The sequence below is a fragment of the Engystomops pustulosus genome, chromosome 7 (assembly GCF_040894005.1).
Source record: "Engystomops pustulosus chromosome 7, aEngPut4.maternal, whole genome shotgun sequence".
Lineage (NCBI taxonomy): Eukaryota > Metazoa > Chordata > Amphibia > Anura > Leptodactylidae > Engystomops > Engystomops pustulosus.
The window spans coordinates 29,823,590-29,848,334 of NC_092417.1; the positions used below are offsets into that span (position 1 = coordinate 29,823,590).

The window sequence follows — 24,745 nt, forward strand, 5'->3', positions numbered from 1 at the left end:
TATCTATATAACCTTACCCTGTCTTCAACTGAGAACACGTGCATGCTCAACCAGGCGTGCAGGTATATAGAGGGCTACGGTGGGATAGCTGTCACTAAAACAGGTATCTAAAGTGTCAAATAATTGAGTCTCTTGAAATCAAACTTCCCATTACAACTCTGCCTGGCGCTGCCATACACACTGAAGATCGCCCTGATGACTTCTCTTCAGGGGTGAACCTAGATATTCTGCCGCCTGAGGAGAGCATTGAAACCCCCTACCCCCTTTCCCTTACAAGTTACTTAAAAACATTAAGATATAGGCACATAAAACTGCATATCACAACTATTTAAAGGAAATTTACCACCAGGATGAAGTTTTGTAAATCAAGTACACTGACATACTGGTGAGACCTTGTTTTTACAATAAAAAGATTTCACAGATTATGCAAATGAGCCACAGGGGCTCCATTATATATATATATATATATATATATATATATCAATGGTGCTTGGAGACCCGAAAGCTCATCTCCATAATTCATAAAACCTCTTTTTCTTAAAAACAAAGACATACAAGAAGAGCATCTTCTGCCAGAGGGGGCACACACCAGTATGTCAGCGTGCTTGGTTTACAATCCTTTATCCTGGTGGTAGATTTCCTTTAAATAAAGCTAGGTAAATAGTATAATACACAGTTATAAGAGGAGGGACCAAATAAAGCTCCGTCTTTGTCACATGGGGCGGCAAAATTGTATGTAGGCTGGTAACGTTGTTTTTTCCAGGGCTGCTTTTTAGTCCAAGTCCAGCCCTAAGGCTGCGTTCACACACTGCACTTGAATGCTGGGGGCATTTAGGAAGCAGCAGCGAAAGTCCTACCATCAAAACCCATCCGGATAAACCAGGGAAACTTACTGGTTGTTGATTATTGGTAATCTTTTTATATTGGTTATCCACGGCCTCTTTGCTTTTAAAATCAACTTTTAAAATTACTCCAATGAGAAGGGGAGATAACCAGTGCTCTTTTGTGCTGTAGTTTCACAGGCTGTTACACTGTCTCCCACTCTGCTCCCTCTGCACTTTGCCTTCCCTCTCCCTGATGTAATCACACACAGGGGGAAGGGGGGAGTGCTCCTGTACAGTGTAATAGCCTGTGAAGCTACAGCACAGAGGAGCTCTGGTAAGGACCCCAAAACTCTTCTGGCATCATTTTTTAAGTTGATTCTAGAATGAATAAGGCCATGAATAACAAATATAAGAAAATTACCTGGATCTATGAGTAAGGGTTTATTCACAAGCGCTATGCCCGCCGTGCAGGCATACCGCCGTGTGCTGGAGAGGAGGAAGAGGTGAGCCCTCCGCCCTCCATAGGAAACAGCCGCGCACGACCGCACGCTAGGGAAAAGATAGAGCAGGTTCTATCCTTTCCTGGTGTACGGCACAGACCGTACCGCCGCCGCGCCGCCATTGAAGTCTATGGGAACGTGTATATAGACGGTGTGTGAATGCACCCTAAGCGTCCCTGGTTTATCACGCTTGAGTTTGATAGTAGATGTCCTTTAAGAAAGAGAAGCGGCTCCCTATTGAGAACATAAATCGAGGTGCTCTTGCACGTGTATGGCAGAGCCAAGACAACTGTGGATTGTAAGACCAGCTTAACTAGCCCTCAAAGCTCTCCCCAGTGCTGTGCCATCTCTTTATCTTTGCTTCACACTCCATTCAGCCATTGACCTATCATCCTGCCGTAACACAACGTCTTCCCGAGCCTCCAAGACTTCTCCCGTGGTGCAGCTGTGCTCCTTATCCTTAGCCCGGAGCCATCAAACTAAGATCTAAAATTGTCTTCTGCGCATCCATTCAGGCATGCTACAGTAATACATAAATGTATCAAACCCACAACCGCAGCCTTTGAGGCACATACAAAGTGGCCTATTTACCCAGACTTCTTATCGCGACTCTACTGTCCTTTTTACTTCACTTCACTCCTTGGGCACATAGGACGGTTATATTTCTGTTACATGGTATCTACATTATACAGTATTATTTTATGCACTCCAATATTTTTGCCACTATTGTCTAATAACATTACATAATATTCTTTCACAAGCTTCTACACCGTTAAACGAAACCCTCAAGTATGAAATATTCTTTCTAAAACCTCATTTAGGTCGAATGTCATATTTACTTTGCCTTCAAAGTTGCAAATGAGCTTAGAAAAGTAACTTTTTTTTGCCTGAGATGAGTCACTTTTAGAGGCTGGAAATGTGAGCATAATTTCAGATGCGTCTTTTCTAGCTCTATAACAGCTAGCTAGTTTTGGTTTCATTTTAAAGATACAAATTTCTCTTTCAATACACTCTTAGTTTGTGGTTCCATGTGCTATAGGACCTAAAATATATACAGTTGGAAATGCGAACCTGAAAGATGAGATTCTCTGACACCAGAACCATGGTTCCAGCTGCTATAGAGCTCAATATATGGGTGTCTGAAAGGGACACATCTCATACAGCCTCTAAAAGTGACTCATCGTAGGCAAAATGGGATTCTTACTTGCTATGACTTTGGAGTGATATTTTTTTTTAAATACAAGTTAAAGGACATCTATGACCAGGATGAAAGCCTGTATGCAAATGAGCTGGAGGCTCATTTGCATAAAGCTCTTCATCCTGGTGGTAGATACCCTTTAACAGGTGAATTTTTCAAATAAAAGCTGGTGAATACCTTAAGGTTGTTAAAAGCTCCCAGAAACTTTTGGCAGGTGAAATGACTACAACAGGATTTGAAGGGAACCTGCCATCAGGATTTAATAGTTTCACCTGCTGACTGCTTCCCATAGTCTGGTTTTATAATTAACATCAGTGGTTCACCCGGCTTCAAAAAGCTTCTTTCCGAGGATCATCGCTCCCCGTGATGTCATCGGGGAGCCGCGATCCGTCGCCATGGTAGCCTCGGGTCTTCCGAAGACCTGAGGCTATTTCGGGTTAACTATTCATTACAATGTGCTATCAGCACATTGTAATGTATGAGGAGTAAAATCCACATATACTGTAGTATGGCAGTATATGATAGGATCGTACAGACATCCCAGGGTTAAAGTACCCTATGGTGTCTGAAAAATAGTAAAAATGAAAAAAAAGTTTAAAAAAAACCTAAAAACTCAAATCACCCCCCCCCCTTTCCCTAGAACTGATATAAATATAAATAAACAGTAAAAATCATAAACACATTAGGTATCACCGCGTCCGAAAATGCCTGATCTATAGAAACATAATAAAGTTTTTTCACTGCGTTTAACCCCGTAACGGAAAATAGCGCCCAAAGTCTTAAATGGCACATTTTTGCCATTTAAAAAAAAAATTATAAATTCTAGAAAAAAGATCAAAAGGTCGTACAGTCCTAAAAATGATAACATTGTAAAAGTCATCAAAATCCCCCAAAAACGACACCACCCACAGCTCCATATACCAAGGTATAAAAATGTTTTTAGCACCAGAAGAAATCCCCAAAAAAATCTTTTGTACAGGAGGTTTTAATTTTTTTAAATGTATGAAAACATTATAAAACCTGTACAGATTTGGTATCCCCGTAATTGTACCGACCCAAAGAATAAAGTAGATATGTCATTTGGGGCGCACAGTAAAATCTGTAAAAATCCAAGCCCACAAGAATGCGGCACATTTTTTCTTACCAGTTTCACTGCATTTGGAATTTTTTTCCCGCTTCCCAGTACACGGCATGGAATAATAAATACCACCATTTTGATGTGTAATTTGTTACATAGAAAATAAGCCATCACACAGCTCTGTATATGGAAAAATAAAAAAGTTATAGATTTTTGTAGGTGGGGAGTGAAAAATGAAAACGCAAAAACGAAAAAAGGGCTGCGGCGGGAAGGAGTTAAAGGAGATTGGGAATTAGTATCATAAAGGCTAAAGATAATGTGAAATCCTGATGTCAGGTTTGCCATAAGAAAACTCACTTAATTTGCATTAAAAGAATAAAATAAACAACCATAAATTTCCTTTTCAAGTTTACTTAAAGGGGTATGTTGCACATTTGCCTTTATTGCCTAGTGAATATTCATTAAATGATTCAGCAGTCCTGCTACCTACTTTTGTGCTCTGCTGAATAGGAGAAGCCACAGCAGGAGATTATGACTCATCCTGCTCCCTCCCCCTCCTCTCTTCCAGTCTAAGTCAGTAATGATGGAGGGAATGTGATATGAAAGATACAGTAGGACACTCCATGATGCCGGCCTAGAGCAGTGAGAGAGAGGAAGCTGTGTATATGCAGAGGGCAGCATGGGGAGAACAGGAAAAGGCTGAAGCTCTTAATGGATACAAAGATGCAGGTAGATATACATGTCTAATGGAGGAGATTTATTGAAAAGTGGCCAACACCTTTAAGCAACACACAAAAATCGCATGACCTAGATCTGGCTCCTCTCATGAGGGTTCTGGATAAACTTGTAAAGGATTGCTTTAAAATACAGATAAGGAGTCACGGGAGAGAAGAAGATTAGAAGATTGTGTTATTATTCTGTAATAGGAATGTATATGTGTCTATCAATGTCGAAATATAAGAGAGGCATTTGCACATATTTGGAGAGCTGAGTAGAGGGAGGGAGATCTGCAGCTATTTCCCTTTCATTGGGGAGTGTACAGGAGCCCATAGCAAAGTGGGGCAGATTTACTTACCCGGTCCATTCGCGATCCAGCGGCGCGTTCTCTGCGTTGGATTCGGGTCTTCCGGCTATTCACTAAGGCAGTTCCTCCGACGTCCACCAGGTGGCGCTGCTGCGCTAAAGTCCGCCGAGGCCCGCCGGAGTTCACGATCCTATACTTGGTGATGGTAAGTGCGTGTCCCGCACCTTTTTTTAATGCGGCGGTTTCTCCGAATCCATCAGGTTTTCGTTCGGCCATGCCCCACGATTTCCATTGCGTGCATGCCGGCGCCGATGCGCCACATTCCGATCGCGTGCGCCAAAAACCCAGGGCAATTCAGGGGAAAATGGCGCCAATCGGAAATATTCGGGTAACACGTCAGGGAAACGCGAATCGGACCCTTAGTAAATGACCTCCAGTGACTGTGCGGGCGGTGGTGATGACCACGCTGGTGAGGAGGCATCTCTTGATGTTCTCCCTATGTTCTTCTGGTGGATTGGATCAGTATGCCGGATGACTCTGTGCCTATACTTTTCTACTTTGTGGTCTGAATATTAACTGCCTGACATATAATCTGATTCATACTTCCGATTGTAGATGTCATTGAGCTATCGACCTGCGTTTTAGATGAATATTTATGTTTTTGCGACAGTTCAATGAGATCCGGAAAAATCAATAATGTTCCTTTGATAATGGTCAGAATGGGATTTATTACCCGAGATTCAATTTAATATGGCAGGTTTCTATGGAGCTTTTCTACATTCTGCAAGAATTTGTTACAAAGGTTAAATGGGCCTTCCCATCAGAGAGTTCCTAAATATATTCAAGCTAAGAAGACGGGTTAAAAGGGTTTGGGAAATTAGAAAACTATGGCTGCTTACTGCCAAACAGAGCACCATTGTGGTCCATGGGTTATGTCTGGTATAGCAGCTTCATTACCATTCAGGTATCTGGCAAAATGAGTTCTCGTTAGAAGAAGTACCTGTTGATGACTTAGGGCGTCAAGTTGTGAAGACCCCAAATGATTACCCATAATTCTCGGAAACAGACAATAGCTTCTATTCCCAGTATATGGCGCTATTACTTACACACTGCATTAATGGGATTCTGGGAAAATATGCAACGTTTTCTAGGATGGGATAAGGAAAACCACGCCTCTTTTGGCTTTTAGCTCTTTATCTGCCTTGTAAGGCAGCTCCCTTGACATTAAGCATGACTTTCTGGAAGCCTTATGACATGATGCGGGATTAAAACCAAACCAGTATATCTATTCCAGAAGGAACAGACTCACAACTGTAGACAGCGCTGTTTCAACCTGGTTGTGTCTCATCAGTACAGTGTAGGAAACTGGTTTGGCTGAGAGAGAGGCTCATGAATAGGGTCGGGGAGTAAGAGTTCTCCTTATGAAGACTGCCGGTTAAGGCCGCCGAGTTGGCATGTGGAGTCTTATAGCCATAGATGCTCCACTAGGGGGATTCTGGGAAAACATGCACTGAATTGTGGGAGATTTATCACACCCCGGTGCTGTTATTGCAGTTGGGGCCTGATGGAGATTTTGCATTGACGTACACGGTGACTCAAAAATCCCAGGATATGATGCAGAAAACCCAATATCCAAGTAAATAATATACACTCAATTCTTCGTGGCATAGATTCAACAAGGTGCTGGAAGCTCCTCAGAGATTTTGGTCCATATTGACATGATGGCATCACACAGTTGCCGCAGATTTGTCGGCTGCACATCCATGATGCGAATCTCCCGTTCCACCACATCCCAAAGATGCTCTATTGGATTGAGATCTGGTGTCTGTGGAGGCCATTTGAGTCCAGTGACCTCATTGTCATGTTCAAGAAACCAGTCTGAGATGATTCCAGCTTTATGACATGGCGCATTATCCTGCTGAAAGTAGCCATCAGATGTTACAGGGTACATTGTGCTCATAAAGGGATGGACATGGTCAGCAACAATACTCAGGTAGGCTGTGGCGTTGCAACGATGCTCAATTGGTACCAAGGGGCGCAAAGAGTGCCAAGAAAATATTTCCCACACCATGACACCACCACCACCAGCCTGAACCGTTGATACAAGGCAGGATGGATCCATGCTTTCATGTTGTTGACGCCAAATTCTGACCCTACCATCCGAATGTCGCAGCAGAAATCGAGACTCATCAGACCAGGCAACGTTTTTCCAATCTTCTACTGTCCAATTTCGATGAGCTTGTGCAAATTGTAGCTTCAGTTTCCTGTTCTTAGCTGAATGGAGTGGCACCCGTTGTGGTCTTCTGCTGCTGTAGCCCATCTGCCTCAAAGTTCGACGTACTGTGCGTTCAGAGATGCTCTTCTGCCTACCTTGGTTGTAACGGGTGGCGATTTGAGTCACTGTTGCCTTTCTATCAGCTCGAACCAGTCTGCCCATTCTCCTCTGACCTCTGGCATCAACAAGGCATTTCCGCCCACAGGACTGCCGCTCACTGGATGTTTTTTCTTTTTCGAACCATTCTCTGTAAACCCTAGAGATGGTTGTGCGTGAAAATCCCAGTAGATCAGCAGTTTCTGAAATACTCAGACCAGCCCTTCTGGCACCAACAACCATGCCACGTTCAAAGGCATCAAATCACCTTTCTTCCCCATACTGATGCTCGGTTTGAACTGCAGGAGATTGTCTTGACCATGTCTACATGCCTAAATGCCGCCATGTGATTGGCTGATTAGAAATTAAGTGTTAACAAGCAGTTGGACAGGTGTACCTAATAAAGTGGCCGGTGAGTGTATAATTTAGGCTATGTACTGAACATGAGCGGCATAATGTATAAAGAGCAGGTTTTAGCAATTGAGGGGAACAATAACAGGGGTAGCTGCTGGGGAGGATGGCGCAAAAAGATGGGGAGCTGTTGGGAAGGTGACACAATAACAGGGGGAGCTGTTGGGGGAGTCATAATAACAGGGAGTTGCTGGTGGGGGGTACAACAGCAGGGGAAGCTGTTGGAGGGGAACAATAACAGGGGTAGCTGCTGGGGAGAATGGCACATACAGATGGGGAAGGTGCAAAATAACAGGGGGAGCTGTTTGGGGAAGTTATAATAACAGGGGGAGTTGCTGGGGGGTACAACAGCAGGGGGAGCTGCTGGGAGTGGGCACAAAAAAGGGGGCAAAATAAGAAGGGGACCTGCTAGGGGGCAAGAAGAAGCCCCTGCTCTTGGGGTTACACTTATTAGGGGAGCTGCTAGGGTGGGCACAATTAAGTGGGCAAAATAAGAGTGGGAGCTGCTGGGGGGGGGCACAATGTGAGGGGGACCTGCTGGGGGCACACTAAGAGTAAGAGAGGCTACAATGTGAGAGGGAAAAGGAGGGCAATAAGGGGGAAATAATATTGTGTGGAAGTGAAGTAATGGGCGGGTGCTGGCAAAAAAACTTCCAGGGCACACATGGGTCTTTTGTGCCTCCTTCTCACTGACAAAAGATCGTGCCCATCACTCATTGCCTGCTGGGGGATCCAGATGCAGGGGTATATTGGATTACAAGTTACTAGGTCTGCAGTGGTTTTGCAAGACAAGCAAAAATTGTAACTTGATTTACAAGCTAAATTTCATTATACAATCATTATATGAGCCCTCCCCACCCTCTACTGCACTGTACCTCCCCAGTGCACAAAAATAACAAAATGGTGTAGAAAATAAAGCAACCTATCCCCTACTGAAGAACTCCCGACTTACAGACGACCCCTAGTTACAAACGGACGTCTGGATGTTGCTAATTTATTGTTCTTTAGCCTTAGGCTACAATAATCAGCTATAACAGTTATCACAGGTGTCTGTAATGAAGCTTTATTGTTAATCCTGATTCTTATGACAACCCTAAAGTTTTAAAATCCAATTGTCACAGAGACCAAAAAAAATTCTATATGGTGTTACAATTATAAATTATACAGTCCCGACTTACATACAAACTCAACTTAAGAACAAACCTAGAGTACCTATATAGTACGTAACCCGGGGACTGCCGGTATATGTTTTACTAGACATGACTACAGGTTTTTGGGTTGTGAACGAATTGTCCGGGTTGCAATGATTTCCTATGGAAAAACTTTGATATACAAGTGATTTTCATTACATGCATGTGACCTGAATTAATTGTACACGTAATCCAAAGTTCCAGTGTATGTCATTTTTCCCTTTTATTCCCCAAATAAAATGAGACTTTTGACTTGCCCTGTAGTTTTCCAACTAATGACATTTCTCCCCTACCTGTAAGAGTGACAGTCTGTTCCCTTCTGGGGGACAGTAGAAGATATACATGGGTTCAAATCCAGTTCAACATCTGCAAAGAGTTTGTATGTGCTCCCCGGGTTTCCTCCGGGTCCTCCGGTTTCCTCCCACACTCCAAAACATACTGGTAGGCTGATTAGATTGTGAGCCCCATTGGGTACAGGGACTGATTTGGTAAGCTCTGTGCAGCGTTGCGTAATCTGTGTGTGCTATATGAATAAAGGAATTATTATTATTATTATTATTACATCTCTCATATCCCGTAGAGGGAATATGGAGGAGCATGCATTAGGACATTATGGACCCTCAGCCTCTTGATTACTAGGGATTCTTGCAGCCAGACAATTATTCTGTATACCGAAAACAATGCACTACAGTGACTGCATTACTAGCCTATAGCGTACATTTGGTATATATTTTTGCCAAATGAAGTCATTCATAAGGGGTAAGAATATGTGACATGGAGATATAATACGGTTACAAAGCATAGGGCAGCAGGGGGGCTTAGTGGTTAGTATTACAGCCTTGCAGCGCTGGGGACCTGGGTTCAAGTCCCAGGGTCAACATCTGCAAAGAGTTTGTATGTTTTCTCCGTGTTTGTGTTGTTTTCCTGCGGGTCCTCCGGTTTCCTCCCACACTCCAAAATATACTGGTAGGTTGATTAGATTGTGAGCACCACTGGGGACAGGGTCTGATTTGGCAAACTCTGTGCAGCGCAGCGTTATCTGTGTGCACTTTATAAAGGAATTATTATTATTATTGATTAAGCCAATTTACCTTATCAGGTTGTATTTGTGCACATTGTGGGGTTTCCCTCTAGGTGGAGAGTTATTGTACTGTCAGCTTGCAGTACAAGCAAATTCAGTGATCCCAGAAGTCATTAACATAGATGAATAGACAAATTGTCCTTAATTACATTGAAAAGCATTGGCCAGACTCGCTCTTCCTACACAGCAAGTTCAACAATCCAATATCTAGCGCTCCCCATGGCGTCTACAACACCCCTCCTGTTCTGTGGGAATATCGCCGAATGAAGCTTTCTCCAGTCATGCGTCATCACGACTTTCTAAAAAATTTTTAAAGACTCCTTTATAATAACCTAGTGCTCCATTTATTCCTATATGTCCTAGTTTAAGTACATTAAATGACTCCCAACCTGGATGGGGGTCTCTGGAAGTACGTGAGATTGCGTCTGCCGAGTAAAAGCAGCGTTTACGTCTTTTCCGAACAAGCCTCCAAGGTCAATGCTAAAAACATAATTATTTTAATTTACGTTGCAACATAGCCGTTCTGTTCTGGATGGGAATATAACCCTCTTTCTGAGCTAAAACGCTTTTCGCAAAAAAAAAAAATGCCTCCCCTAGCAACATCACTTAGCAACCAGCAAGACGACCGCGACTCAGCATCTGAAAGTGGAAATTATTGTGTATTTTTAGCCGTCGTTACATCCCAGTGTTGTTACATTGGATTTTGTGGCAAATGAGGAGGTTGCTGATTTGTTCCCCCTCTCTCCGTAATTTTTTTTTCTCCCGTCTACATTTGTATCATTTTGACTTTGGGTTTTTTGCAATCACATATTAAAAATGGGCTGAATAGTCCATTAATTTGCTACACAAGAATACAGGGAGAAGTTCTGACAATGTATAAGTCAATGCATGACATACTGTATAGGGAGGTCGGTTAATGTCTGGTTAAAGGGAACCTGACATCAGATTTTTGCTAGTAAAAACTAATCACATAAGTCTGCCCGTGCTCTTTTGTTATACAAATACGTAGATCTTGCCAGCAGACTCGCCACGTGAACCAGCGATGTGGTTTCTCTTCAGCCAAGTCATTGTGTGACTCGGCTCCCTCATTCTTCTCTCCCTCATCCCTGGGAATAAGGGAGTTGAGAGAGACATTGGCTGTGTGTGACTCATTGAAGAGAATTCCAAAGGGAGGGGTGAATGAGGGAGTGGATGGAGAAATTGCCTGTGTGTGACTCACTGAAGAGAAATCGCGAGAGAGGGGAGAATGATGGAGCTGAGCCAAATCACACAGTGACAGACAAAACACACCCCTCCACACGTCTCCTGTGGAGATGCTTACTACTTTTTTGGTGATTTTAACTAGAACTGAGCTGTGGATTTTTATACAAAAAACACATGTGGCACAGTATGCAGAATCTGTGGGAATCTGTCATTAGGTTTAATGGTTAAAACCTCATGACAGGTTCCCTTTAACAATTATACTTTTTCAAAAAGACTGTCTACAATCCAAAAGCATCGGCAAGTTGTCATAGCAGCAGGACCAACATGTAGCCACAGTTATAGCCAATGACTATCACCAGAAATACAGTTCAGATTCATAATATTAATAATAATAATTCCTTTATTTATACAGTGCACACAGATTACACAGAGACAGAGCTTTCCAAATCAGTCCCTGTTCCCATGGGGCTAATAAACCTGCCAGTATGTTTTGGAGTGTGGGAGGAAACTGGAGGAAACCCACGCAAACATATAGGGAACATACAAACCCTTTGCAGATGTTGTCCTGGATAGGACTTCAACCCAGGACCCCAGCGCTGCAAGGATGTAGTGCTAACCACTGACCCACCATATATGTGTGTGTTTGTGTGTATCAGCTGCACACATATACACAGCCCACACATTGTCCATCCCATGATGATATTGTAGAGGTCAATAGACTCAAGAGATGTCTTCATGCGAGATTAAACAAACTTGCCAGGTAAAACAACACTGTCCATTGTTAATTCAAGATTTCAGAAGAAAGGACCGCCCCTCCTTTCCCAGTAAGGTTAGTTCTCATAACTTATGTAGGAAGTAATTGTCAAACGAAATTGCCAGAGAAACAACAGCTGCCTCCTATCCGAAAACCATGTGTTTGAATGTCTGGTTTAGGACAGTCTCAATATTAGTAGTTGTCAAACCATTTAAATAAGTTAGACTTGTGGTGAGCCCAGAGCCCATGTCAGTCCTTGCTTGTAATAGATTTAAATGTAAAAAAATACCTAATGCGTGTGAATCAGTGAAACTCAGATAGATACACCACAATCAGCCTCACTGAGCAAATAATATGATTGATCTTAATGAAATTAAGCAGCATTCCATTAGCTTACTAGTTAAAGTAGGTTCCCTTTAAAGCGTAACTGTAAAATCACTGACAAAAACTACACAGCCGGAGAGAGACTTTGATAACAATTCCAACGATGCCTGTATCATGCTGCTGGCTTCTTCCTAGACTGAGATATATCTGGTATATTTAACATTAGATTCAGCTATTCCTGATGTGGGTAGGTTGTGACATCAGCTCAGGGCAGTGAAGCCAGAACAGGACAGCATGTTTGTAATTGGCCAATCTGAAGCATGTGATGAGTCACATGCTTGTAACATCACTGAAGGTCTTTTTTGCCAGAACACTAAGGACTTTCAAATGATGCAGGACAGCTTGTTTGTAATTGGAGGACCTGAAGCATGTACCTGGCCTGGTCCTACAACCGCTCTCAACAAGCCTTCTGTCTTCTCTAGCTGTACTATACGGTTTCCCATGGCATCCAGAAAGCATGACAAATAGAGATTAGCCTGGGGAGCAAGGCTCCTGCAGATAGCGCATTATAGTAAATTAGAGAATTGCTTATTTTTGCTTAGTGAAGAGTTAGACAAAAGTTTTTATACTTTACAGTTGTACTTTAACTATTTTAGTAGAAGGCTGTAGCTGAGCAGTGCAAACAACAGAAAAGTGATATAGGCCACCAGCATCAAATTGCATCCTACTGTACAAATAAGGCTATTATTTATTTACTGATCAACATTTTTGAACTATTTTACAATAGGACCCCCCGCACAAAGTATTGTGCAGCACTGCAGGTTATTCATTCTGATATGGACAAGACTAAAACATTTACATTCTTTACGCTCAGTGTCTCTCAAGATACTAGTGTTGGTGGGTTCATTTTAAAGAGGTTTGTCCATGAAAGAAAGTTCTCAAATTTGAATCCCCTAGTGATAGTAATTTTAATCCTATCACACTTTATGATCCCCCTTTACTATGAGATGCTATGGGCTGACAATGTGCTTAGATTATCAGGGTACATGGTTTATCTACACTTTTATTTAGCTTCTGAACATTTACTAGAATCAGAAACATTATAAAAGAGAGATGAGATGGATCATAGATGAGAGATCCATGAGATGGATATAAAACACAATGGGGCAAATTTACTTACCCGGCTCATTCGCGATCCAGCGGCGCGTTCTCTGCTCTGGATTCGGGTCCGGCCGGGATTTAAGAAGGTAGTTCCTCCGCCGTCCACCAGGTGGCGCTGCTGCGCTGAGAGTCATCTCATCGCGCCGGAATCCACCACCTCGGACCAGGTGAAGGTAAGCGCTCCCCAAGCGACACTTTTTCGGTTTTTAAATGCGTCGGTTTTTCCGAATACGTCGGGTTTTCGTTCGGCCACGCCCCCCGATTTCCGTCGCGCGCATGCTGGTGCCGATGCGCCACAATCCGAACGCGTGCGCCAAAATTCCGGGGCAATTCAGGTACAATCGGCGCAAATCGGAAATATTCGGGTAACACGTCGGGAAAACGCGAATCGGGCCCTTAGTAAATGACCCCCAATGACACTCTTAGCTCTGCTAACTCACCTATAACACACACAGAGTCAGCTCAGCTATATGGCTCCCTCATCGGTCTGTAGCTAATAGAGTAAGTCCCTGCACACTGCTGCTTGCCAGCATGAAGTGCCTGAGCTGGAGGGGCAGGATGCAGAGAGCACTGCAGTGTGCAGATAAGAGAAGCTAATAATGAGAAGAATCCGATCATAGTCAGAAGATTTACAGTTGGATCCCGGGGCAACCAAATTGTAAACACCAGGACTGATAGAGACAGGTTGGAAATATATCTGTGAAATGTTGCATTTTTGTTAATAACAGTGAATTAGAGAATCTGTTATTAGGTTATCCAGTGTATAATTAAGAATCTTGTTTTCGTGTCCTGTCTTCTTTCATATACTTTTCCAGCATGACATCTAAGTTGTCAGAGGAGAAGTGTACTCACCTAAGATAGCAACGACAGCAATGTTGGTGTCAGAGCTCGGGGTCAGTGAACTCCGTGGACCACCGCGGACGATAACCCTAGCCGTCACCGGAGTCTAAGTGGCACCCGGTCTTCACCAGAGCCCGCTGCAAAGCAGATTGGTCTGCGGCAGGGTGCCACCAGGTTGTTCCACAGGTGCGACTAGCCCACGGTGGCAGCCAAGGTTGAGGTACAGAATCACAATACAGGCTCGAGGTCGGGGACAGGAAGATGGTCAGGGCTGGCAGCAATGGTGCAGAGTAAAGGTCAGGTCCGAGGTAACAACAGGAGATCAAACGTAGGAATGGGAACAGGAACAGCAATGGGAAGCTTTCTCTAAGGCTGGTAGCTCAAAGATCTGGTGGGGGGTTGATGGGAGCAGCCGGTTAAAATAAGAACCCGGAAGTGATCAGCACTAATCAGCGGCATGCGCCGACCAGTCAGGATGGAAGAAGGAGCGTGGAGAGGTAAGTGAGGGCCAGGGAGGGCGCCGCCACGGAGAGGGGCACGGGAGTGCCTGCGATCCGAGACAGTTGGATATCCTATACTTTGTATCTCAATTCCGCCAGAAATTGTACATGAAAGTCATACCTATTGCAAAGCAACTTGTCTTAATAGGCCACTGATTTGGAATGTATTATCATAATGAATAAGATGCAGCTGCCTCGGAACAACTCAGAACACAATGCAAAGGAAATGGAAGGGTTGGATGGACAACTGCGTGGTCTGCACACTTCCATATGTTACATGTGAATGTGCAACTTAGACTGGTAGACTAGTAACACTGTGATATACTACAAGAGAAGGCACTTTGTTTTGTAAAAGAAACATGGCTGATTTTCTTCAATCAATAGCACCTTACCTTCCCATGGGTGGTGTGTGGTAGTGTATCTAAGCTCCATTCATATGTATACATCTGAGCTGCAATACCAGGACAAGCCAAGGTCAGGTCTGGCACTGCTTTTGGAACAGCCAAAACTTAAAGGAAATCAACACTCATAGTAGATCACTGTCACTAACATGTCTCATATATTTAGAAGCTATATTTTAGCAAGTGAAGGGACCAGAAGAAGAGACGGACATGTGACAGACATGGGTCTACCATCAGTGATTCAGACGATTTCCCTTAAAGTGAAGCACTCCATCTATCAAACGACTCAAAACATATTGCAGACTGATTGGTTAGTTTAGATTTGGCAGCCATTTGAGTGTTTCGTGATTTTCGCTAAGATGGAAAAAAAAGCAGAATCATTCGGTAATTCGATTTTTGTTTTTTGGATGGGAAAAAATGCGAGGAGATAAAAGCAAAGTTGGATGCTATTTATGGGGACACTTCGCCATCTATGACCACAGTTAGATATTGGTTCAACTAATTTAAACTTGGGAACATCCGTTTTTGATGAGGAGCGACCAGGACGCCCAGCAGACGTGGTTACCGAGGAAATCATTCAAAAAGTCCACGACATGATACTCGCTGATCGACGAACGAAAGTGCGCGAAGTAGCAGAGGCCGTAGGCGTGTCGACCGGAACGGCAATTAATATCTTACATGATAAGTGGGCGATGAAAATATTGTCGGCCCAATAAGTTTCGCAATTGCACATGGTGGACAACTAGCGGATGCAGCTGATAACTTCGAAGTTAGAGCAATTTAAGCGAGATCCAAAGAAGTTTTTGCGTCGAGTTGTCACCGTTGATGAAACCTGGATTCATCACTACACACCAGAAACTAGGCAACAATCAAAACAATGGATTTCTCCCAGTGAATCTGCTCCAAAGAAGGTGAAGATGGTCCCATCGGCCAGAAAGGTCATGGCGACGATTTTTCTGGATGCGCACGGTGGATTTTTTAGAGAAAGGAAGAACGATCACTGGACAATACTACATTGAGTTATTGGACCGCTTAGGCAAAAAATTTAAGGAGACGCGGCCGCATTTGGTGAAAAAGAAGTGCCGTTTCACCATGATAACGCACCAGCACATTCATCCAGAGTTGTTGCCGACAAACTGCATGGATTGTGTTATGACTATTTGCCACACCCCCGTATTCACCCGATCTGGCTCCCTGCGACTTTTTCTTGTTCCCTAACACATGAAGAAATGGCTCGCGGGAGGGGTTAAAATAATAAAACATTTTTTGGGAAAAAATGGTGTCTTCATTTCTAACATGGGTACTTATTGAACCGCCCTCGTATATGTGTTTGTGTGTGTGTATATATATATATATACCCCAAACCAACTTATAGCAAATAATGAGGACCCCTAACCAGACAATGGTTAATAATGCAGACCCCAGATCAGACAATAACTCCTTACTGTATTGATGAATAACGGCTAGTTTCTTGCTCCCTTCTGCATAGGGTCCAGCCTTATTAACTGGCAGCAAGACCCATCCCAAAGCAGCACAGTGAGCTACAGAGGACTGGGTGGGGTACTCACCTGTACCTCAAACACTGATTTATGAAGGGATGTGCTCATTGGTTTGTATATGGATTTTAAATACTTCATTTTCAATTGTCAGAAATTGATTTTACACCTACTCATAAGCATAAAGACTAGTTCAGACTTGGGCTGGCCCACAGGTGATAAGGCGAATCCCCTAGTGGACCCCTGAGCCAACTGAACCCCCAGATGCTGCATGAGTGATGCATGGCAGGCTACAGTGACTGTACTACATATAGATATACAGCATCGCTACTATCCAGTGCTTGAGCAAGCATTACAAATTTGTGTTGCCTGTTTTTAGGGTATGATGGGCATTGGAGAATGGATTTTACTGGGGGGCCCTAGACAACCCAATCCATCTTTGGATTTTTTATTACCATATATACTGGAGTATGAGCCGATCCAAGTATAAGCCCAGGTTCCTAATTTTACCACAAAAAAACTGGGAAAGCTTATTGACTCAGGTATAGGCCAAGGATGGGAAATGCAGCTGCTACTCTCTAATAAAATGTACAGTAGTCTCCCCGCATGAATGAAATGTGCACAGTAGCCCCTCCAATTAATATAATGTCCAGCAGAGAGCCATATTTAATAAAATGTCCAGCAGAGTGCCCCCATTAATGTAATATCCAGCAGAGTGCCCCCATGAATATAATGTCCAGCAGAGTGCCCCCATTAATATAATGTCCAGCAGAGTGCCCCCATTAATATAATGTCCAGCAGAGTGCCCTCATTTATGTACTGTTTAGCAGAGTGCCCCCATAAATATAATATCCAGCAGAGTGCCCTATTAATAAAATGTCCAGCAGAGTGCCCCCTTAAAAAAGTAAGCGTGGCACTCACAAGTGTTCGGGCTCCCACAAGTGTTCGGGCTCCCAGCTGGGCTGGCAAATGCACATCTATGTGAATATAGCGGGGGGGGGGGGGGGGACAATTGCTAGGTTTCCATGTTCTTTTCTCTTGATCTACACATTTGTGTTTTTGGTCCACAATATATATGCTACTTGGGCTGACTTCTGGCCCAATATACTCCTATTAAGGACCGGGTTTATATCTAACAAGAGGCTGGTGGCCGAACTATGCAGCTCTGTGAGCTCTGTTTCACTGAAGTGAGTGAAAAGGGACTCTCAGCCTTCCAGGGTTTTGGGTGAGTATGGTGTCAGAAGTTACGTGGGCCAGTCTCTCACTTCATGTGGCTCTCTGAACCCGTATGTTCAGTGGTGTCTGTGAAAAACAATAGCTGATTGATCTTGCATAACCCTAGGGAGTGCGGATTGTCACACTTTTCTACCGATAGTGTCTACCCTAAGGTCCTAAAAAATATAAATGCCAAACTTAATGGCCTCAGTGTATTTCTAGTTAATACCTCTCTCTTTAGGTGAGTGTAGAAATGTATTTTTTTCCCTGTGAAAGGACCTAACTGTCTTGCCATTGATCTGTCATTGATTTCCATCGAGTAAATCAAAGCTGCAGAACTTTTCTGCCAGGAACGCGACCCCAGTGTAAATAAAATTGACAAAATATCACCTAACAGCCGACATCCTCCCTTGGATTTTCTGCTACAGTAAATGATTTAGGCATCTCCCAGAGATTTGTCAATATGCCCCCCCCCCCTGTTATGCCTTCAAGGAGGTGAAGTAAGTAAAACAAGAAGTATTTTATTCCATTTCGATACTTTTTAGGTCTCCTGCCCAAGTCTGTTTTTTTTTTTTCGGTGGCTGGACATCCCTTTAATTGTTTCCTCCGAGGTTGAATTTGAAATATGTGTTTCTGCGGCTCTGTCTTGCTTTATTTATCACTTACTGTGAGACATTGATTTTGAGCATTTTTTTATATTATCCAAAATATCCTGAAGTGCTTTTCTTTCCTCCGAAAACACCTTTGGTGATTGTGACCAAACATTGACATCCTTAATCCACAATTCTTACATTCATACATTTTTTCTTATCATTCTACCCAGACCTTATCATGACGACTTCAAACAACCACAGCTCACCCTTTTGGATATTTCAGAATAGTCAGAATATCTTCTAGTTTTCTATCATCCTCTCTACATTTCTCCAGCAATCTTCCCATCTGCACAGTAAATCTCCTCACAATGCAGTAACCACTTTATACCCTCTTAGTGCCTCCTAAAAATATACTAAGTGGGTTTTTTTCTTAATTGGGGCATTTTCATATTATCATTATTATCAATATACCCTTCGTGCCCCAGATGGGTAACAGCCCAAAGAGGGGTGTAATTTATGAAGGTACGGAGGGTGCCCTGAGGAGTCTTATAAGCCCCATAAGCAGAGGCGTAGCTATCATGGGGGCAAAGGGAGCAGTGGCTCCGGGCTCATTGGGGCACGTTTACTAAAGGTCCGAATTGCGTTTTTCCACGGGGTTTCCCGAATTTTTCCGATTTGCAGCGAATTGCCCTGGGATCGGTCTGTGGCGCATCGGCGCCGGCTTTCACACGACAGAAATCGGGGGCGTGGCCGTCGGAAAACATGACGTATTCGGAAAAACTGCGTAATTTAAAAAAAAAAAAATGTGTCGCAAAAATAGCACTCGCATACACAGAGTCAGAGGAAGTGAATTCCAGCGGACTTCAGTGCAGTAGCGACACCTGGTGGATATCGGTCGCACGACCTTAGTGAATCCTGGCAGAAACCGAATCAGCGTCAGGGAACGTGCCGCTGGATCGCGACTGGACCGGGTAAGTAAATCTGCCCAAATGAGTTTGAGGGGCACACTCACAGCTTTCAACTCTATCTGTGTCTCTTTCACAAGCACTTCCCTAGTCATTGGTGATTTGCATTATGGATCTGTTTTTCTCAACGAAAGGAGCCAAAAATTGAGCCGGACCTGCCAGACAACCGCAATGCGTTTTTCTTGAAGCAGTGTGTACGGTTACCAATTGGGCCAGTGGAGAAAGAAAAGGAGACGGGTTACAAGCTCTTTTATTGTTTATTTGGAGGACTAGAAAGTGCTGTTGGTTCCATACCTTTTACAAGGACTCCGCGTCTTTATTCAAGGTAGAAGCTTGGTACATTAAATGTTTTCAGTTTTTGGTTTGTTTTTGGGTTTGACTTACCTGAATCTGTAGCTCCCTCAGGATACACCTGTGAGTATTTTAATATAGAAAACATTTTTTGGACCTACCACTATATGGCACAAGAATGGAATATTGGTATTCCTGGGTAGGGGGCCACTCCTGTAGTTTTTTTTTATGTTGAACCCCAAGCTACGCCTCTGCCCATAAGATGTCTTTTCAAAATCTGCATAGACCAGTACTATAGTACAGAGTGTGGGTTGGGGCCCAGCAGTTTTACATTATACACCTGCTGGTGTATACGTGGATCAGCCACGGATATTCATTCTCTTCATACAATAACTACAGATGGTTTTACCTACAATAACACCGGCGGCTCTGTTATTCTTTATGGCGTCTGAGCTCGGCACTGCTCTCCATTGTGCACCTCTCAGGTTTTTGTGTCGCCGGCTCCCCCGCCCCCATTAGCAGATAGCTGTGAATAGATTTGTGCTAGTTTCCCTTTATCATTTTTCTACCAGCAGACCCCTGTGCTCCGGCTATGAATACTATATGCACATAATTCTTCTTAAACCCAGCGGTGCAGAGAGGTGAAAGCAACTACATCCATCACTGGTGGTTCTGGTGCTACAGACTCTCCAGGAAATATTACCCACAAGTCTAAATATAATGCACAAGGAGAGGTTGTCCATTGTGATCATAATGTAGTCCCTGGAGAGCGGAAGGTGTCAGATCCATTACCCTGATACAATCTGCTCCGGTATTTCAGGATTACAAAGTGTTAGCGGTAAGGTCAGTGGTCTGACGGAGCGCGTGTTATTCATTTAGGTTCATTAACTTTATATCCATGACAATCTATCGGATGTGACCCAACACCAAGGCCAAAATAAATCTTCTGGTTTTCCATCCGGAAACAGTTTAACAGGCCACGTCTTCTGCCCACTGCTGTTTTTTCCATATTATAAGTATATGTATAAAGGCTATGCCCACCTATTAACGCCATGTGATTTTAGGTTAGTAATTCCATACTGATAATTTGATTTTTGGAATAAGCTTGGTTTTGGATGCAGTAATTGAGGAATTTTCCCACTTGTCCATTTACACAGTATGGGTAACAGTTTCAAGCACAGAGACCCCCAGTGATCATGAGAACTGAGGTCCCAACGTCCACTTAGCGAATCAGCAATGTGATGTGTGTATATGTCATGTGCATAGGCTCCATATGTGTGTGCATACATGATGTGTATATTTGGTATGTCTGTGTATATGGCGTGTCTATGCTGAATGGGTGCACATGGTACTGTATGTGTGTGTATATATGCTGTATGTCTGTATATATGATGTACTGTATATCTACTATATGTGTGTGCATATGGGATGTGTATATTTGGTATGTCTGTGTATATAGCGTGTCTATGCTGCATGGGTGTACATGGTACTGTATGTGTGTGTATATATGCTGTATGTCTGTATATATGATGTACTGTATATCTACTATATGTGTGTGCATATGGGATGTGTATATTTGGTATGTCTGTGTATATAGCGTGTCTATGCTGTATGGGTGTACATGGTACTGTATGTGTGTTTGTATATATGCTGCATGTCTGTATATAGGATATACTGTATACATACTATATGTTCTTGCATTTGATGTGTATACACTGTACATGTCAACGTATAAATGTATATATCAGTGCATAATAGTATGTGCATGATAGTAATGAATCCTTTTGTATCATTGCAACACACATTATTGCAATGATTAAAAAAAACATTGGGGCAGATTTACTTACCCGGCCCATTCGCAATCCAGCGGTGCGTTCTCTGCAGTGGATTCGGGCCTTCCGGCGATTCACTAAGGCAGTTCCTCCGACGTCCACCAGGTGTCGCTGCTCCGCTGAAGTCCGCCGAGGCCCGCCGGAGTTCACGATGCTATACTTGGTGAAGGTAAGTGCGTGTCCCGCGACACTTTTTTTTTTTTTCAATGCGCCGGTTTCTCCAAATCCGTCGGGTTTTCGTATGGCCACGCCCCCTGATTTCTGTCCCATGCGTGCCGGAGCCGATGTGCCACAATCCGATCGCGTGCGCCAAAAACCTGGGGCAATACAGGGAAAATAGGCGCAAATTGGAAATATTCGGGTAACATGTCGGGGAAACGCGAATCGGGCCCTTAGTAAATGACCCCCACTATTCAATTAATATTGTATTAAGAATTTTTAAAATTCCATGATGAAAATGTGAAAATCTTCTTGATTTCATAAAAATGTTTTTATTAGGTTCCCTCTAAAGTTCTTATTAGGTAACCACACACATTACTAAGAACAATAGATTACTCAGATTTTGTTAGGGCCATTCAATCATCTAATAAACTATGAACCTGACATTTGACGCTTTATGGCTACATCCACACGACCATATTCTCTTGCCTCATTTTCTTGCCTTCTGCTAGCCGTAACGTGCAACTTTTTTCACAGCTAGCCCAAGGCACGATCGTTTTCAATGGAAAATACAGTCATGCATTTGATTCACCGTATTTCCGAACCATAATTTGGCCTGTTTTATACTTGGGTAGATTTGTGTTGTTGTTTGGAGAGGGAAAGGGTGAAAAGCGCTCACTCCCTCTCCCTTCTCCACCCGGCCCTGTGCTACACCCGAGTTCTGACCCCAGTGAATACACGGCTGTGTGCATGTAGCCTAAGACTATCAATTGAGAATCGAGCATGATCCAACATTGACTGATTTTGGGCGATCCATGGTGGATCCCACATGATTTGAAGGTAGCGTGCCCGATCAATCCTGGTTACTCTAAAAGGTGCTCCTTGAAGTCAGTGGGGCAGATTTATTTACCCGGTCCTGTCGCGATCCCGTGGTGCGTTGTCCGACGAGGATTCGGGTCTGATTCACTAAGATCGTGTGCCCGAGTTCCTGCAGGTGTCACCGCTGCGTCGAGCTCAGCCGGAGTTCACCTTATTCTTCCTGATGCATGAGAGTGCTTGATCTTGCGACACAATTAGTTTTTTACATTCCGCGTCTTTTCCGAATCCGTCGGGTTGTCCGATGGCCACGTCCCCTGATTTCTGTCACATGCATGCCGACACCGATGCACCACATTCCGATTGCGTGCACCAAAAACCCGGGGAAACCCGTAGAAAGTGCAGTATTCAGACCCTTAGTAAATGAGCCCCAGTGTGTACAGAGTCTGTAACCATACATGTGGTATTTCGGAAGAGTCTCTTAAATTATTGTTTGTTTGTTTTTTTCAGAACTGAAATATAACAACGAATTGGAAACATGAACAGTAGGATCCCACCAAGATCCATGTCACTAACAACTAAAAAAGAACTTTAAACTTTCCGCGGTTTTCCGTTCCTCCTCTTTCTGAAGATTCTTTTCTTTACAATCCCCTTTCCAGTATTTCCGAAATTTCAAAGCAATGTTTTTGTGACAGCACAGGAGATAAATCCCATCATCTGATGACTGTGTGTAACCCTGGACATCACCTCAGGTAACAAAGCTGCATAAATATTAACATTTTATGTGGATTTATTACTATATACTCTACTTTTTATACTGTGATCATACATGGAAGCCTGATGAGAAGAAGGAAGCCTTTGGGATGACATCATGAAGCATCTCTAAATGGAAAGAGGCCCCAACATGAATCAATCCTGAGAAAGTAAATCCGCCATGATCCCTTTCTTGATGAGGCATTTCTAATGCACGAGACTTGTACTTTCTTCATGAAAACCCAAAACATAGAGGCAAAAAATGGTTCTTCCACCTCCAGACAAGCGTCATGTGTGTCTTACAACAATCGTCATCATGACCAGCATGGCCTTCATGGATGCATATCTGGTGGAGCAAAACCAAGGCCCGAGAAAGATTGGGGTCTGCATCATCGTGCTGGTCGGAGACATCTGCTTCTTGATTGTTCTGCGCTATGTGGCCGTCTGGGTCGGAGCGGAAGTAAAAACAGCCAAGAGAGGATATGCAATGATTTTGTGGTTTCTGTACATATTTGTTTTGGAAATTAAATTATATTTTATATTTCAGAATTACAAGGCGGATAAGAAAAACGTAGATACGGTGGCGCGAAAAGCACTGACGTTACTCCTATCCATTTCTGTCCCAGGGCTTTACTTGGTTCTGGTGTCACTAGACAGCATGGAGTATGTGAGGACATTCAGGAAAAAGGAGGATTTGAGGGGTCGTCTCTTTTGGGTGGCCCTCGACTTACTTGACATTTTGGATATCCAGGCTAATTTGTGGGAGCCACATAAAACAGGACTTCCTATATGGGCAGAGGGACTCATGTTTTTTTACTGTTACATCTTACTTTTGATTTTACCTTGTGTCTCTTTGAGTGAAATAAGCATGCAGGGGGAGCACATTGCTCCTCAGAAGATGATGCTTTACCCCGTCCTCAGCCTGGTGACCATCAACATTGTCACCATTTTTATCCGAGTGGTCAACATGATTTTATTTCAGGACAGCAGAGTCTCCACCATCTTCATCGGCAAGAATATTATTGCAATATCCACCAAGGTCTGCACTTTCTTGGAATACAGGAAGCAAGTGAAGGAATTTCCGCAGAATACGATTGCATTAGAACTACAGCAGAATTCAATTTCACATAATCAGACAATTCACAATACACAAGGAGTCAACCACGAGCAGTCTCCTTCCAGGGAAATCATGGATACATGACAGCTTTGCCATTCAATGATTTGTTTTTTTTTTATGGACCTGAATCGTAAAATGGAATATATGGAAATATTGGTGGCTAATAAAAGTGATGGGCAAATTACTACTTCACTATGTCATCTGTCAAAAGTCACCCTATAAGAACATTTTCGGGGGAAAAACAGGAATTGCTATGTCTCTTACGGCCTGAAATGTGTTTTATGTGTACAGATAATACACAAGTGTGTGATATCCTCAGATTGCACTAGTGATACGTGAATAAATACTCACATATACCCATTGTACTGTATTATAAGAAGAATTTGCCCATCTCTGTTTAACAGATTGTTTTCAAATTTAAAAAAAATGGTATCCAAGGCACAAAAATATTTTAATAAAACTTATGTCCCTTGATCTCTTTAACCCAGGTATGGTCCATCTTATGTAGTGATATATGGCTAGAGGTTATGTATAGCACAAGGATGCACCGTATTGTATGGTCTGACTCATACAATCCCTAACCTAAAAGATTAAGGGTGTAGTAAAAGTGTAACTACTTCCAGCACCTCCTAAGAAAATAGGGGTCCC

General features: G+C 43.1%; 1 protein-coding gene across 1 annotated transcript in view; it reads left to right on the forward strand.

The window, feature by feature from the left end:
• TMEM121 (transmembrane protein 121) overlaps positions 1-24,453 on the forward strand; it is a 54,987-nt gene extending 30,534 nt beyond the window's left edge. Inside the window, exon 2 of the mRNA XM_072115247.1 lies at positions 22,738-24,453. Within this exon, the coding sequence (XP_071971348.1) occupies positions 23,243-24,181 (939 nt within the window). The 5' untranslated portion in view covers positions 22,738-23,242 and the 3' untranslated portion in view covers positions 24,182-24,453. The remainder of the gene's footprint in view (positions 1-22,737) is intronic.
• Positions 24,454-24,745: the final 292 nt, after the last annotated feature.